The 14,348-nt window shown below is 43.5% G+C and overlaps 1 protein-coding gene across 2 annotated transcripts in view; it reads left to right on the top strand.

The window, feature by feature from the left end:
• LOC133617280 (uncharacterized) overlaps positions 1 to 14,348 on the top strand; it is a 105,654-nt gene that overhangs the window by 40,297 nt on the left and 51,009 nt on the right. For both annotated transcript variants that reach the window (XM_061977197.2, XM_061977198.2), the window contains exons 8-13: positions 1,890 to 1,961; positions 2,040 to 2,120; positions 2,270 to 2,356; positions 10,555 to 10,731; positions 10,809 to 10,889; positions 10,969 to 11,007. In XM_061977197.2, the coding sequence (XP_061833181.2) occupies positions 1,890 to 1,961; positions 2,040 to 2,120; positions 2,270 to 2,356; positions 10,555 to 10,731; positions 10,809 to 10,889; positions 10,969 to 11,007 (537 nt within the window). The remainder of the gene's footprint in view (positions 1 to 1,889; positions 1,962 to 2,039; positions 2,121 to 2,269; positions 2,357 to 10,554; positions 10,732 to 10,808; positions 10,890 to 10,968; positions 11,008 to 14,348) is intronic.

The raw sequence follows: 14,348 nt of genomic DNA, 5'->3' as shown, positions 1-14,348 counted from the left end.
CTTATAAAAAAATCCAGAGTTTTTGACACTAAAAAAAAAGCCAAACTTTTTGACCAAAACATTTCCGACTTTTTGACACTTACAAAAATCCCGACTTTTTTACAAAAACATTTCCGACTTTTTGACACTTACAAAAAATCCCGACTTTTTGACAAAAACATTTCCAACTTTTTGACACTTAGAAAAAACACCGAATTTTTGACAAAAAGTTACTGACTTTTTGACACTTAGAAAATATCCCGACTTTTTGACAAAAAAAAATTCCGACTTTTTGACAAAAACATTTCCGACTTTTCGACACTTAGAAAATATGCCGACTTTTTGACAAAAAAATGTTCGACTTTTTGACACTTACAAAAAAATCCTGACTTTTTGACAAAAAAATGTCCAACTTTTTGACACTAAGAAAGAATCGCGATTTTTTGACACTTAAAAAAAATCCTAACTTTTTGAAAAAAGAAATTCCGACTTTTTGACAAAAATGTTTCTGACTTTTTGACACTTAGAAAAAATCCCGACTTTTTGACACATACAAAAAATTCCAACTTTTTGACATTTACAAAAAATTCTGACTTTTTGACAAAAACATGTCCGACTTTTTGACACTGAGAAAGAATCCCGATTTTTTTGACACTTAGAAAAAATCCCGACTTTTTGACACTTAGAAAAAATCCCGACTTTTTGACAAAAAATTTCCGACATTTTGACAAAAAATTTCCAACTTTTTGACACATACAAAAAATACCGACTTTTTGACATTTACAAAAAATTCTGACTTTTTGACAAAAACATGTCCGACTTTTTGACACTGAGAAAGAATCCCGATTTTTTGACGCTAAAAAAAAATCCAGACTTTTTGAAAAAAAAAATTCAGACTTTTTGACACTTAGAAAAAATCCCGACTTTTCGACAAAAGCGTTGCTGACTTTTTGACAATATGAAAAAATCCCGACTTTTTGACACAATGAAAAAATCCCGACTTTTTGACAAAAACATTTCTGACTTTTTGACACTTACAAAAAATCCAGACTTTTTGACACTTTGAAAAAAAAACGACTTTTTGACAAAAAAAAGTCCGACTTTTTGACACTTAGAAAAAATCCTGACTTTTTGACAAAAAAATTCAGACTTTTTGACAAAAAATGTCTGACTTTTTGACACTTAGAAAGAATCCCGATTTTTTGACACTTAAAAAAATCCTGACTTTCTGAAAAAAAAAATTCTGACTTTTAGACCAAAATGTTTCTGACTTTATGACACTTACAAAAAATCCCGACTTTTTGACAAAAACATTTCCAACTTTTTGACACTTATAAAAAAAATCCAGAGTTTTTGACACAAAAAAAATCCAGACTTTTTGAAAAAAAAAATTCAGACTTTTTGACACTTACAAAAATCCCGACTTTTTGACACTTACAAAAATCCCGACTTTTTTTACAAAAACATTTCCGACTTTTTGACACTTACAAAAAATCCCGACTTTTTGACAAAAACATTTCCAACTTTTTGACACTTAGAAAAAACACCGACTTTTTGACAAAAATGTTTCTGACTTTTTGACACTTAGAAAAAAGATAAGATAACACATACAGTGCAGAATAATGCTATCATTTGTTTCGCCCTATGCTCTTATATTGTTTGAAGATGATTCCCCAAGAGCAGCAACATTTGAAATACACTACTTTCTAAATTTTACCAGACACATTAGGTATATTTGAACAAAGTGTCGGTATCGGATCAGTATTGCCGATACTAGCTTGAATTTGACTTGGTATTGGAAAGAAAATCAATGGTATCGCACATCACCATGAACACAAAATAAGACAGTGAACATCCTTGTGTGTTTTGGTATCTTAACAGTCTGCGTTATTCGTTTTTTATATTAACAGGCGGGGGAGTTCAGAAAAATATCAGCCTCAGCCCGTCCCCCATGCACGGTGGACTATCAGTCAACAGCACTGGTGAGTCTCTACGATCATACATCCTCGTTCGAACTCTGTCCGGATGTGTTCAGCCTCTGGTTTTATGCTTTATATCAGGGACAAAGTACGGTGTTCAGAATAACCTGACCGTCCCCAGCCCTCCTGTCTTCTCTCCTGTCGGAACCCCCACACCAGTCGGTAAAGCACTGAAGTCCAAACTCAATCAACCTTTAATCATACAGCCTTTAATCACAAGTGTCTCAAAGGACAGACATGTTTTTTGTAGTTTTTAAAAGGTGACATTTTTTTCTTTTGTGACCTAATTATGTGGGGTTTTTTTGTCACAGGTTACGGTGTGCAGAAAAACGTCTCCGTCCCCAGGCCCAGGCCCAGCCCCAGCCCTGTAATTAGCACAACCACAACCACAACCGCAGGTAAGACTTGGTAGGGATTTGTTCTCCACTCACCCCAATTCTACAGTGAGCTAAGGCTGCAACTCACAACTATTTTGATAGCCATCATGTGCCGTAGCAATTAGTCGACTTGGAATAAGAAGCAAACACCTATTCAGTGGCTCTAATTTAGACATAGGCTTTAAAATTCAGATTGAGATACTTTAAGGCACAGGTGTCAAACTCAAGACCTGGCCTGCAAACACTTGGAAATGATATGTGTCAATAAAGTACTTCATATTTTCTCACTAAATGTAATTGATTTTTTTCATTTTAACATAAAAAATATATGTGCTGCTTGAAATTGCATACTTTTTCAACTTTAATAGTATCCAATATTGGGTTGTACGGTATACCGGTATTAGTATAGTACCGCGATACTAATGAATAATTTTCGGTACTATACCGCCTTTGAAAAGTACCGAACAAGTAGATTGATCATTCATTTTCTACCACTTGTCCTTAATAATTTTGATAAAAATAATAGAAATGGAAAATGACACAGTATGTTACTGCATATGTCAGCAGACTAAATTAGGAGCCTTTGTTTGTTTACTTACTAATAAAAGACAAGTTGTCTTGTATGTTCACTATTTTATTTAAGGACAAACTTGCAATAAGAAACATATGTTTAATGTACCGTAAGATTTTTTGTTAAAATAAAGCCAATAATGCCATTTTCTGTGGTTCCCTTTATTTAGAAAAGTACCGAAAAGTATCAAAATAATTTTAGTACTGGTACCAGTACCAAAATATTGGTACCGAGACAACACTAGTATATTATCATACTTTCCAAACATGTTTTTGTCTAAATAAAAATGCTTAACTTTACAGCAAACTACCCATCAAATTAAAAACAATGACAATATATTTTACCTTATTCTTTACAGCATATTACTGTAAATTGAAAAAAAAAAACTACTACTGTTTTTGGCATAAAAATTCTTGTTGACTGAGCTGCCATTTTTTAACTGTAAAATTTTGTTTTAACTGTGATAACATCAAGTGCATTCACGCACAGTATAAAACTTTTGGTGGACAAAATGAGACAACGAAGGGGTGTGAGATTTTACATGTAAACAAACTGCTGCGTCACAGTCCACACATGAAATTAGTAGAACAAAACGATGTGCACCAAACACTCTCATCAGTGAAGCATACAGACAAACATATTAAACAGTGGGCTTTCGAACAATTGGGAAGGTTTGTGTCATGTTTGTCCTCAAACAAAAACCATACTAAAACAAAACAAAAACTTTCCCCCCCATCTTTTTCCATTTTCAATCCTTTTTTAAAAATGCTCCAGGGAGCCACGAGGGTGGCACTAAAGAGCCGCATGGTTGCTGACCCCCGGATTAGACAGTTGACGTATGCATATTCGATTGCCGAAAATTACGCCGATTAGCCAAAATTTGCTGGCTTGATTGAATTTTTGGCTTTGTCTCAATCCCAACATCGCTAAAACCTGAAGGAACGAACTAAATGAATAAAAGAATACTTAATTCAGAAATGCTGCTCATGAGGTTGATACAAAATAATAAATGACTATTAAACTTGTGTCCGTTTCAAATAAGGAATAAGGAATATATTGATGATAAAAACAAAGTACTGTTTAATTGTTTTATTTAAACCAGGGGTGTCAAATGTACGGCCCGAGGGCCGGATCAGGCCCGCAAACGGGTTTTATCCAGCCAAGTATAAAAATGAACCCGAAATTTTTGAATGAAAGAAACTGCTGTTCTAAATGTGTCCACTGGATGTCGCAATAGCAATTACCGTATTTGTCGGACTATAAGTTGCAGTTTTTTTCATACTTTGGCCGGGGGTGTCACGACTTGGTCCATGGGTTTAGTTTTTCCAGAAGGCAACGGAAAGTTGGCTCGGGCGAGACGGGAATGTGAGTACATATTTTATTTAATATATCAAAAAAGAACAAACGAAAAGCGCGCACAATGGCGGAGGTACAAAACTTGGCTAATGAAAACAAAACTTGCACATAGGCAGAAACTGTGAACAATGAAACAAACACACTAACTGTGGCATTAATAAACAAAAACTTACTTGGCATGGACTATGAAGTGCGCAGAGGTAAACAGAGTGTGACAGGGGTATGAATGCGGATGTCGCCAGAAAGACAAACTGAAAACAATGAACTTAAATACTACAGACATGATTAGTGAAAACAGGTGCGTGACTCAAAACGTGAAACAGGTGCGTGACGTGACAGGTGAAAACTAATGGTTGCTATGGTGACAAAACAAACAAAAGTGCACAAAAAGTCCAAAAACAAAACCGAACATGACTAAAACAAAACATGATCACACAGACATGACAGGGGGTGCGACTTATACTCAGGAGCGACTTATGTGTGAAATTACCGTAAAAAAATCAAATAATATTATTTAGCTCATTCACGTAAGAGACTAGACGTGTAGGATTTCATGGGATTTAGCGATTAGGAGTGACAGATTGTTTGGTAAACATATAGCATGTTCTATATGTTATAGTTATTTGAATGACTCTTACCATAATATGTTACGTTAACATACCAGGCACGTTCTCAGTTGGTTATTTATGCCTCATATAACGTACACTTATTCAGCCTGTTGTTCACTAGTCTTTATTTATTTTAAATTGCCTTTCAAATGTCTATTCTTGGTGTTGGGTTTGATCAAATAAATTTCCCCAAAAAATGCTACTTATATATGTTTTTTTCCGTCTTTATTGTGCATTTTCGGCAGGTGCGACTTATACTCCGGTGCAACCTTATACTCCGAAAAATACGGTATTGTGTGCGATTCGTTAAAAAGTCCAAAATCCAGTTGCAGAGGAAGGTGTTCAGACCAAGGTTGTGAAGCTTAGATATGAGTCTGTTTGGCCTTATTGTGTTAAACGCTGAGCTGAAATCGACAAAGAGCAGTCTTGCATAAGTGTCCTTAAGCTCAAGATGTTCCAAGAGTCTATGGCATACTTGCCAACCCTCCCGGATTTTCCGGGAGACTCCCGAAATTCAGCGCCTCTCCCGAAAACCTCCCGGGACAAATTTTCTCCCGAAAATCTCCCGGAATTCAGGCGGACTCAGGTCCGCTAACCCACAATATAAACAGCGTACCTGTCCAATCACATTATAACTGTAGAATGATCGAGGGCGAGTTCTTGGTTTCTTATGCGGGTTTATTGTTAGGCAGTTTCATTAACGTCCTCCCAGGGCGGCAACAACACACAACAACAGCAGTCACGTTTTCATCTACCGTAAAGCAGTTTGTCTGCCGTAAACAGCAATGTTGTGACACTTTTAAACAGGACAATACTGCCATCTAGTGCATTTGATGAAAGCACTTTTGTGCGTGCCACACAGCAATGCATCATCAGAGAGGGTGTTCAGCATGGTTCGAAAAATAGTGACAGAGAATAGAACAAGGATGGACAATTCAACCCTTAACTCAACAATGAGTAGATGAGTGTTATGTGTGTGTATATGTGTAAATAAATGAAGACTGAAATTCAAGTATTTATTATATATATATATATATATATATATATATATATATATATATATATATATATATATATATATATATATATATATATATATATATATAATAAAAGAAATATATATTATAGCTAGAATTCACTGAGTCAAGTATTTTATACATATATATATATATATATATATATATATATACATACATATATATATATATATATATATATATATATATATATATATATATATATATATATATATATATACATATATATATATATATGAAATACTTGACTTAGTTTTTCGTCAAGTATTTTATATATATATATATATATATATATATATATCCATCCATCCATCCATCCATCTTCTTCCGCTTATCCGAGGTCGGGTCGCGGGGGCAGCAGCCTAAGCAGGGAAGCCCAGACTTCCCTCTCCCCAGCCACTTCGTCCAGCTCTTCCTGTGGGACCCCGAGGCGTTCCCAGGCCAGCCGGGAGACATAGTCTTCCCAACGTGTCCTGGGTCTTCCCCGCGGCCTCCTACCGGTCGGACGTGCCCTAAACACCTCCCTAGGGAGGCGATCGGGTGGCATCCTGACCAGATGCCCGAACCACCTCATCTGGCTCCTCTCGATGTGGAGGAGCAGCGGCTTTACTTTGAGCTCCTCCCGGATGGCAGAGCTTCTCACCCTATCTCTAAGGGAGAGCCCCGCCACCCGGCGGAGGAAAGTCATTTCAGCCGCTTGTACCCGTGATCTTGTCCTTTCGGTCATAACCCAAAGCTCATGACCATAGGTGAGGATGGGAACGTAGATCGACCGGTAAATTGAGAGCTTTGCCTTCCGGCTCAGCTCCTTCTTCACCACAACGGATCGATACAGCGTCCGCATTACTGAAGACGCCGCACCAATCCGCCTGTCGATCTCACGATCCACTCTTCCCTCACTCGTGAACAAGACTCCGAGGTACTTGAACTCCTCCACTTGGGGCAAGATCTCCTCCCCAACCCGGAGATGGCACTCCACCCTTTTCCGGGCGAGAACCATGGACTCGGAGTTGGAGGTGCTGATTCTTATCCCAGTCGCTTCACACTCGGCTGCGAACCGATCCAGCGAGAGCTGAAGATCCTGGCCAGATGAAGCCATCAGGACCACATCATCTGCAAAAAGCAGAGACCTAATCCTGCAGCCACCAAACCAAATCCCCTCAACGCCTTGACTGCGCCTAGAAATTCTGCCCATAAAAGTTATGAACAGAATCGGTGACAAAGGGCAGCCTTGGCGGAGTCCAACCCTCACTGGAAACGTGTCCAACTTACTACCGGCAATGCGGACCAAGCTCTGGCACTGAGCATACAGGGAGCGGACTGCCACAATCAGACAGTCCGAAACCCCATACTCCCTGAGCACTCCCCACAGGACTTCCCGAGGGACACGTTTGAATGCTTTCTCCAAGTCCACAAAACACATGTAGACTGGTTGGGCAAACTCCCATGCACCCTCAAGGACCCTGCCGAGAGTATAGAGCTGGTCCACAGTTCCACGACCAGGACGAAAACCACACTGTTCCTCCTGAATCTGAGGTTCGACTATCCGGTGTAGCCTCCTCTCCAGTACACCTGAATAGACCTTACCGGGAAGGCTGAGGAGTGTGATCCCACGATAGTTAGAACACACCCTCCGGTTCCCCTTCTTAAAGAGAGGAACCACCACCCCGGTCTGCCAATCCAGTGGTACCGCCCCCGATGTCCACGCGATGCTGCAGAGTCTTGTCAACCAAGACAGCCCCACAGCATCCAGAGCCTTAAGGAACTCCGGGCGGATCTCATCCACCCCCGGGGCCTTGCCACCGAGGAGCTTTTTAACTACCTCAGCAACCTCAGCCCCAGAAATAGGAGAGCCCACCACAGACTCCCCAGGCACTGCTTCCTCATAGGAAGACGTGTTGGTGGGATTGAGGAGGTCTTCGAAGTATTCCCTCCACCGATCCACAACATCCGCAGTCGAGGTCAGCAGAACACCATCCTCGCCATACATGGTGTTGATAGTGCACTGCTTCCCCTTCCTGAGGCGGCAGATGGTGGTCCAGAATTGCTTCGAAGCCGTCTGGAAGTCGTTTTCCATGGCCTCACCGAACTCCTCCCATGTCCGAGTTTTTGCCTCTGCGACCGCTGAAGCCGCACACCGCTTGGCCTGTCGGTACTTGTCCACTGCCTCAGGAGTCCTATGAGCCAAAAGAACCCGATAGGACTCCTTCTTCAGCTTGAAGGCATCCCTCACCGCCGGTGTCCACCAACGGGTTCTAGGATTACCGCCACGACAAGCACCAACTACCTTGCGGCCACAGCTCCAATCAGCCGCCTCGACAATAGAGGCGCGGAACATGGTCCACTCGGACTCAATGTCCAGCACCTCCCTCGTGACATGTTCAAAGTTCTTCCGGAGGTGGGAATTGAAACTCTCTCTGACAGGAGACTCTGCTAGACGTTCCCAGCAAACCCTCACAATGCGTTTGGGCCTGCCAGGTCTGTCCGGCATCCTCCCCCACCATCGCAGCCAACTCACCACCAGGTGGTGATCGGTAGAAAGCACCGCCCCTCTCTTCACCCGAGTGTCCAAAACATGAGGCCGCAAATCCGATGACACAACTACAAAGTCGATCATGGAACTGCGGCCTAGGGTGTCCTGGTGCCAAGTGCACATATGGACACCCTTATGTTTGAACATGGTGTTCGTTATGGACAATCTGTGACGGGCACAAAAGTCCAATAACAAAACACCGCTCGGGTTGAGATCCGGGCAGCCATTCTTCCCAATCACGCCTCTCCAGGTTTCACTGTCGCTGCCAACATGAGCATTGAAGTCCCCCAGTAAAACGAGGGAATCACCCGGGGGAGCACTCTCAAGTACTCCCTCGAGTGAATCCAAAAAGGGTGGGTACTCTGAGCTGCGGTTTGGCGCGTAAGCGCAAACCACAGTCAGGACCCGTTCCCCCACCCGAAGGCGGAGGGAAGCTACCCTCTCGTCCACCGGGTTGAACTCCAACGTACAGGCTCTGAGCCGGGGGGAAACAAGAATTGCCACCCCAGCCCGTCGCCTCTCACTGCCGGCAACGCCAGAGTGGAAGAGAGTCCAGCCCCTCTCGAGAGAACTGGTTCCAGAGCCCTTGCTGTGCGTCGAAGTGAGTCCGACTATATCTAGCCGGAACTTCTCCACCTCGCGCACTAGCTCAGGCTCCTTCCCCCCCAGCAAGGTGACGTTCCACGTCCCAAGAGCTAGCTTCTGTAGCCGAGGATCGGACCGCTAAGTGCCCTGCCTTCGGCTTCCGCCCAGCTCACATCGCACCCGACCTCTATGACCCCTGCTATGGGTGGTGAGTCCATTGGAGGGGGGACCCACGTGGCCTCTTCGGGCTGTGCCCGGCCGGGCCCCATGGGGACAGGCCCGGCCACCAGGCGCTCGCCATCGTGCCCCACTTCCGGGCCTGGCTCCAGAGGGGGGCCTCGGTGACCCGCGTCCGGGCGAGGGAAATCTGGGTTCCTTGTCAGTGTTATTCATAGAGATCTTCGAGCTGCTCTTTGTCTGATCCCTCACCGAGGACCAGTTTGCCTTGGGAGACCCTACCAGGTGGCATAGAAGCCCTCGGACAACATAGCTCCTAGGATCATTGGGACACGCAGACTCCTCTACCACGTTAAGGTGGCAGCTCAGAGAGGATGTATATACATATATATATATATATATGAAATACTTGACTTAGTATTTCGTCAAGTATTTTTATATATATATATATATATATATATATATATATATATATATACATATATATATATATATATATATATATATATAATAAAATAAATATATTTATAGCTAGAATTCACTGAAAGTCAAGTATTTCTTATATATATACATATATATATATATATATATATATATATATATATATGAAAAACTTGACTTAGTATTTTGTCAAGTATTTCTTATATATATATATATATGTATATATATATATATATATATATATATATATATATATACAGTACATGAAATACTTGACTTGGTGAATTCTAGCTGTAAATATACTCCTCCACTCTTAACCACGCCCCCAACCACGCCCCCCGCCCCCGCCCCCGCCCCCCGCCCCCGCCCCCCACCTCCCGAAATCGGAGGTCTCAAGGTTGGCAAGTATGGTCTATGGATTACAATAGCGATGGTGTCTTCGGTCGATCGGTTCTCCCGGTACGCAAACTGATATGGGTCGAGGGATGGTGGTATTGCCTTTTTAACACCGTTTCAATATCAGTCTCTCCATGCATTTGGCAGGTATGGAGGTGAGTGCTACAGGTCTGTAGTCATTTAGGCATGAGATGATGGCCTGTTTGGGGATGGGAATTATTGTAGCGTTTTTTTTGTTAAAATAAAGCCAATAATGCCATTTTTTGTGGTCCCCTTTTATTTAGGAAAGTATCAAAAAATATCCCAAATATAGTCATTACCTGCATTTATTTAAGAGTATTTCCGTTGGTAATTCAATTTCTTTTTTGAAAAAGTAACGAGAAACTTTAAATAATGACTTTTTTAAAGTAATTTTCCAAACCCTGTTGGCGACAAATATTAATATCCATTTTAGTCGACAATATTGCTATAATTGCCATCATAATTGACATCAACCATGCGTGTGTTGGGTACAGTGCGGCCTAGCAGTCCCTCCATCGACGACTCCTTCAGCAACAAAGATTTCAAGTTCACGATGATAGAGAAGGACAACGCTCCTGTCAAGAAGGAGACCGAACGACTGGTCATGACCAAAGACACGGGCAAGCAGTTTGTGTCCGCTGCTTCTGCCACATCTGCCAGATCTGCCTCTGGTACAACCTGAGACTTACTGCAAAACCTTACAAAATATGCAGATGGAAATTACAATACAACTCTTTTTATTCTACAGTGGACTACTCTGATGACTCACTCTTGAGAGAGAAACGCAAATTTGCAGCCGCGACAATGCATGAGGAAAGAGACACTTCAGGTACTTCAAACCTTTGCATTATTGATCACATTATTTATAGTTTTTCATCAATGCCGTTCTATTTTCCATACGGGGGCAGCCTTCAAAATGTCCTCAAAAGAAGATGCTGGCTGTGCAGGTAAAGTACAATTCCTCATTTTATTGTCTGACAAAACAGTTTAGAAAAGGTCGCCGCCGGCCAGAGACATGCACAAGTGGGCTTGTTGCACAAGACCCAAAACCAGTGAAGTTGTGTAAATGGTAAATAAAAACAAAATACAATGATTCAATTGAATACACTCCAAAGACAAGATATTTAACGTTCGAACTGGAAAACGTTGTTATTTTTTAGCAAATATTAGCTCATTTGGAATTTGATGCCTGCAACGTGTTTCAAAAAAGCTGGCACGAGTGTCAAAAAGGACTGAGAAAGTTGAGGAATGCTCGTCAAACACTTATTTGGAACATCCCACAGGTGGACAGGCGAGTTGGGAACAGGTGGGTGCCATGATTGGGTATAAAAAGGAGCTTCCATGAAATGCTCAGTCATTCGCAAACAAGGACGGGGCGAAGGTCACCGCTTTGTGAAGAAAAGCGTGAGCAAATTGTCGAACAGTTTAAGAACAACATTTCTCATTTGCAAGGAATTTAGGGATTTCACCATCTGCGGTGGTCGGTAAGGTCTATTCAGGTGTACTGGAGAGGAGGCTACGCCGGATAGTCGAACCTCGGATTCAGGAGGAACAGTGTGGTTTTCGTCCTGGTCGTGGAACTGTGGACCAGCTCTATACTCTCGGCAGGGTCCTTGAGGGTGCATGGGAGTTTGCCCAACCAGTCTACATGTGTTTTGTGGACTTGGAGAAGGCATTCGACCGTGTCCCTCGGGAAGTCCTGTGGGGAGTGCTCAGAGAGTATGGGGTATCGGACTGTCTTATTGTGGCAGTCCGCTCCCTGTATGCTCAGTGCCAGAGCTTGGTCCGCATTGCCGGCAGTAAGTCGGAGCCTTTTTCAGTGAGGGTTGGACTCCGCCAAGGCTGCCCTTTGTCACCGATTCTGTTCATAACTTTTATGGACAGAATTCTAGGCGCAGTCAAGGCGTTGAGGGGACCCGGTTTGGTGGCTGCAGGATTAGGTCTCTGCTTTTTTGCAGATGATGTGGTCCTGATGGCTTCATCTGGCCAGGATCTTCAGCTCTCACTGGATCGGTTCGCAACCGAGTGTGAAGCGACTGGGATGAGAATCAGCACCTCCAAGTCCGAGTCCATGGTTCTCTCCCGGAAAAGGGTGGAGTGCCATCTCCGGGTTGGGGAGGAGATATTGCCCCAAGTGGAGGAGTTCAAGTACCTCGGAGTCTTGTTCACGAGTGAGGGAAGAGTGGATCGTGAGATCGACAGGCGGATCGGTGCGGCGTCTTCAGTAATGCGGACGCTGTATCGATCCGTTGTGGTGAAGAAGGAGCTGAGCCGGAAGGCAAAGCTCTCAATTTACCGGTCGATCTACGTTCCCATCCACACCTATGGTCATGAGCTTTGGGTCATGACCGAAAGGACAAGATCACGGGTACAAGCGGCCGAAATGAGTTTCCTCCGCCGGGTGGCGGGGCTCTCCCTTAGAGATAGGGTGAGAAGCTCCGCCATCCGGGGGGAGCTCAAAGTAAAGCCGCTGCTCCTCCACATCGAGAGGAGCCAGATGAGGTGGTTCGGGCATCTGGTCAGGATGCCACCCGAACGCCTCCCTAGGGAGGTGTTTAGGGCACGTCTGACTTGTAGGAGGCCGCGGGGAAGACCCAGGACACGTTGGGAAGACTATGTCTCCCGGCTGGCCTGGGAACGCCTCGGGGGTCCCACAGGAAGAGCTGGACGAAGTGGCTGGGGAGAGGGAAGTCTGGGCTTCCCTGCTTAGGCGGCTGCCCCCGCGACCCGACCTCGGATAAGCGGAAGAAGATGGATGGATGGATGGATGGACCGTCTGCGGTCCGTAATATCATCAAAATGTTCCGAGAATCTGGAGAAATCACTGCACGTAAGCGATGATATTACAGACCTTCGATCCCTCAGGCTGTACTGCATCAGAAAGCGACATCAGTGTGTAAAGGATATCACCACATGGGCTCAGGAACACTTCAGAAAACCACTGTCAGTAACTACAGTTGGCAGTTACACACTAAGCCAATTTAGTGTTGCCAATCAACTTATCCCCATGTGCATGTCTTTGGGAGGAAGCCGGAGTACCCGGAGGGTTCATACAAACTCCACACAGAAAGATCCGGGATTGAACTCAGGACCTTCGTATTGTAAGGCACATGCACTAACCCCTGTGCTGCCCATGAGTTGAACTCAAAGATCTAAAACTTTTACAATCTACACAAAAGACTTATTCCTCTCAAATATTGTTCACAAATCTGTCTAAATCTGTGTTAGTGAGCATTTCTTCTTTGACAAGATAATCCATCCCACCTCACAGGTGTGGCATATCAAGATGCTGATTGAACAGCATGATTATTGCACAGGTGTGCCTTAGACTGCCCACAATAAAAAGGCCACTCTGAAATGTGCAGTTTTGCTTTATTGGGGTTCTGAGGGAGTCAGAGAAGCAGTTAGTATCTGGTGTGACCACCATTTGCCTCACAGTGCAACACATCTCCTTCGCATAGTTGATCAGGTTGTTGATTGTGGTCTGAGGAATGTTGGTCCACTCCTCTTCAATGGATTTGCCAAGTCGCTGGGCATTGGCAGGAACTGGAACAGATCGGACGGCGTGGCGCAGTGGGAGAGTGGCCGTGCGCAACCCGAGGGGCCCTGGTTCAATCCCCACCTAGTACCAACCTCGTCATGTCCGTTGTGTCCTGAGCAAGACACTTCACCCTTGCTCCTGATGGGTGCTGGTTAGCGCCTTGCATGGCAGCTCCCTCCATCAGTGTGTGAATGTGTGTGTGAATGGGTAAATGTGGAAGTAGTGTCAAAGCGCTTTGAGTACCTTGAAGGTAGAAAAGCGCTATACAAGTACAACCCATTTATCATTTATCCACAACATCTCAAACATGCTCAATGGGTAACATGTCCGAAGGGTATGATGGCCATGCACGAACTGGGATATTTTCCAGGAATTGTGTACAAAAACTAACAACAACAAAAAAACAAATGAACTCTGACCAACCCGTCCGCCGAATCCCCGACCCACCACAAACTAAGCTGTGAGCTCTGGCTTTAATAATCCTCAGGTGCTCATTAGCAGCAGGTGAAAAACATACTTACCAATCACCCACAGGTGAGGAAGGCAGTGCTAAGCAGCAGGTGTGACGCTACTGCAGGAACAACACCAACGGAACAGGACGTGGAAACAAAATAAGAGCGCAAAGCCAGGAAATGGACCGAAACACAGGAAAAAAATACCCAAAAAGAACAATGAAGTAAAGTTAAAGTACCAATGATTGTCACACACACACTAGGTGTGGTGAAATTATCCTTTGCATTTGACCCA

The sequence above is a fragment of the Nerophis lumbriciformis genome, linkage group LG16, assembly GCF_033978685.3.
Source record: "Nerophis lumbriciformis linkage group LG16, RoL_Nlum_v2.1, whole genome shotgun sequence".
Taxonomy (NCBI): Eukaryota; Metazoa; Chordata; class Actinopteri; order Syngnathiformes; family Syngnathidae; genus Nerophis; species Nerophis lumbriciformis.
The sequence above is the reverse complement of the archived record's forward strand: the minus strand, read 5'-3'. Positions and strand labels throughout refer to the sequence as shown.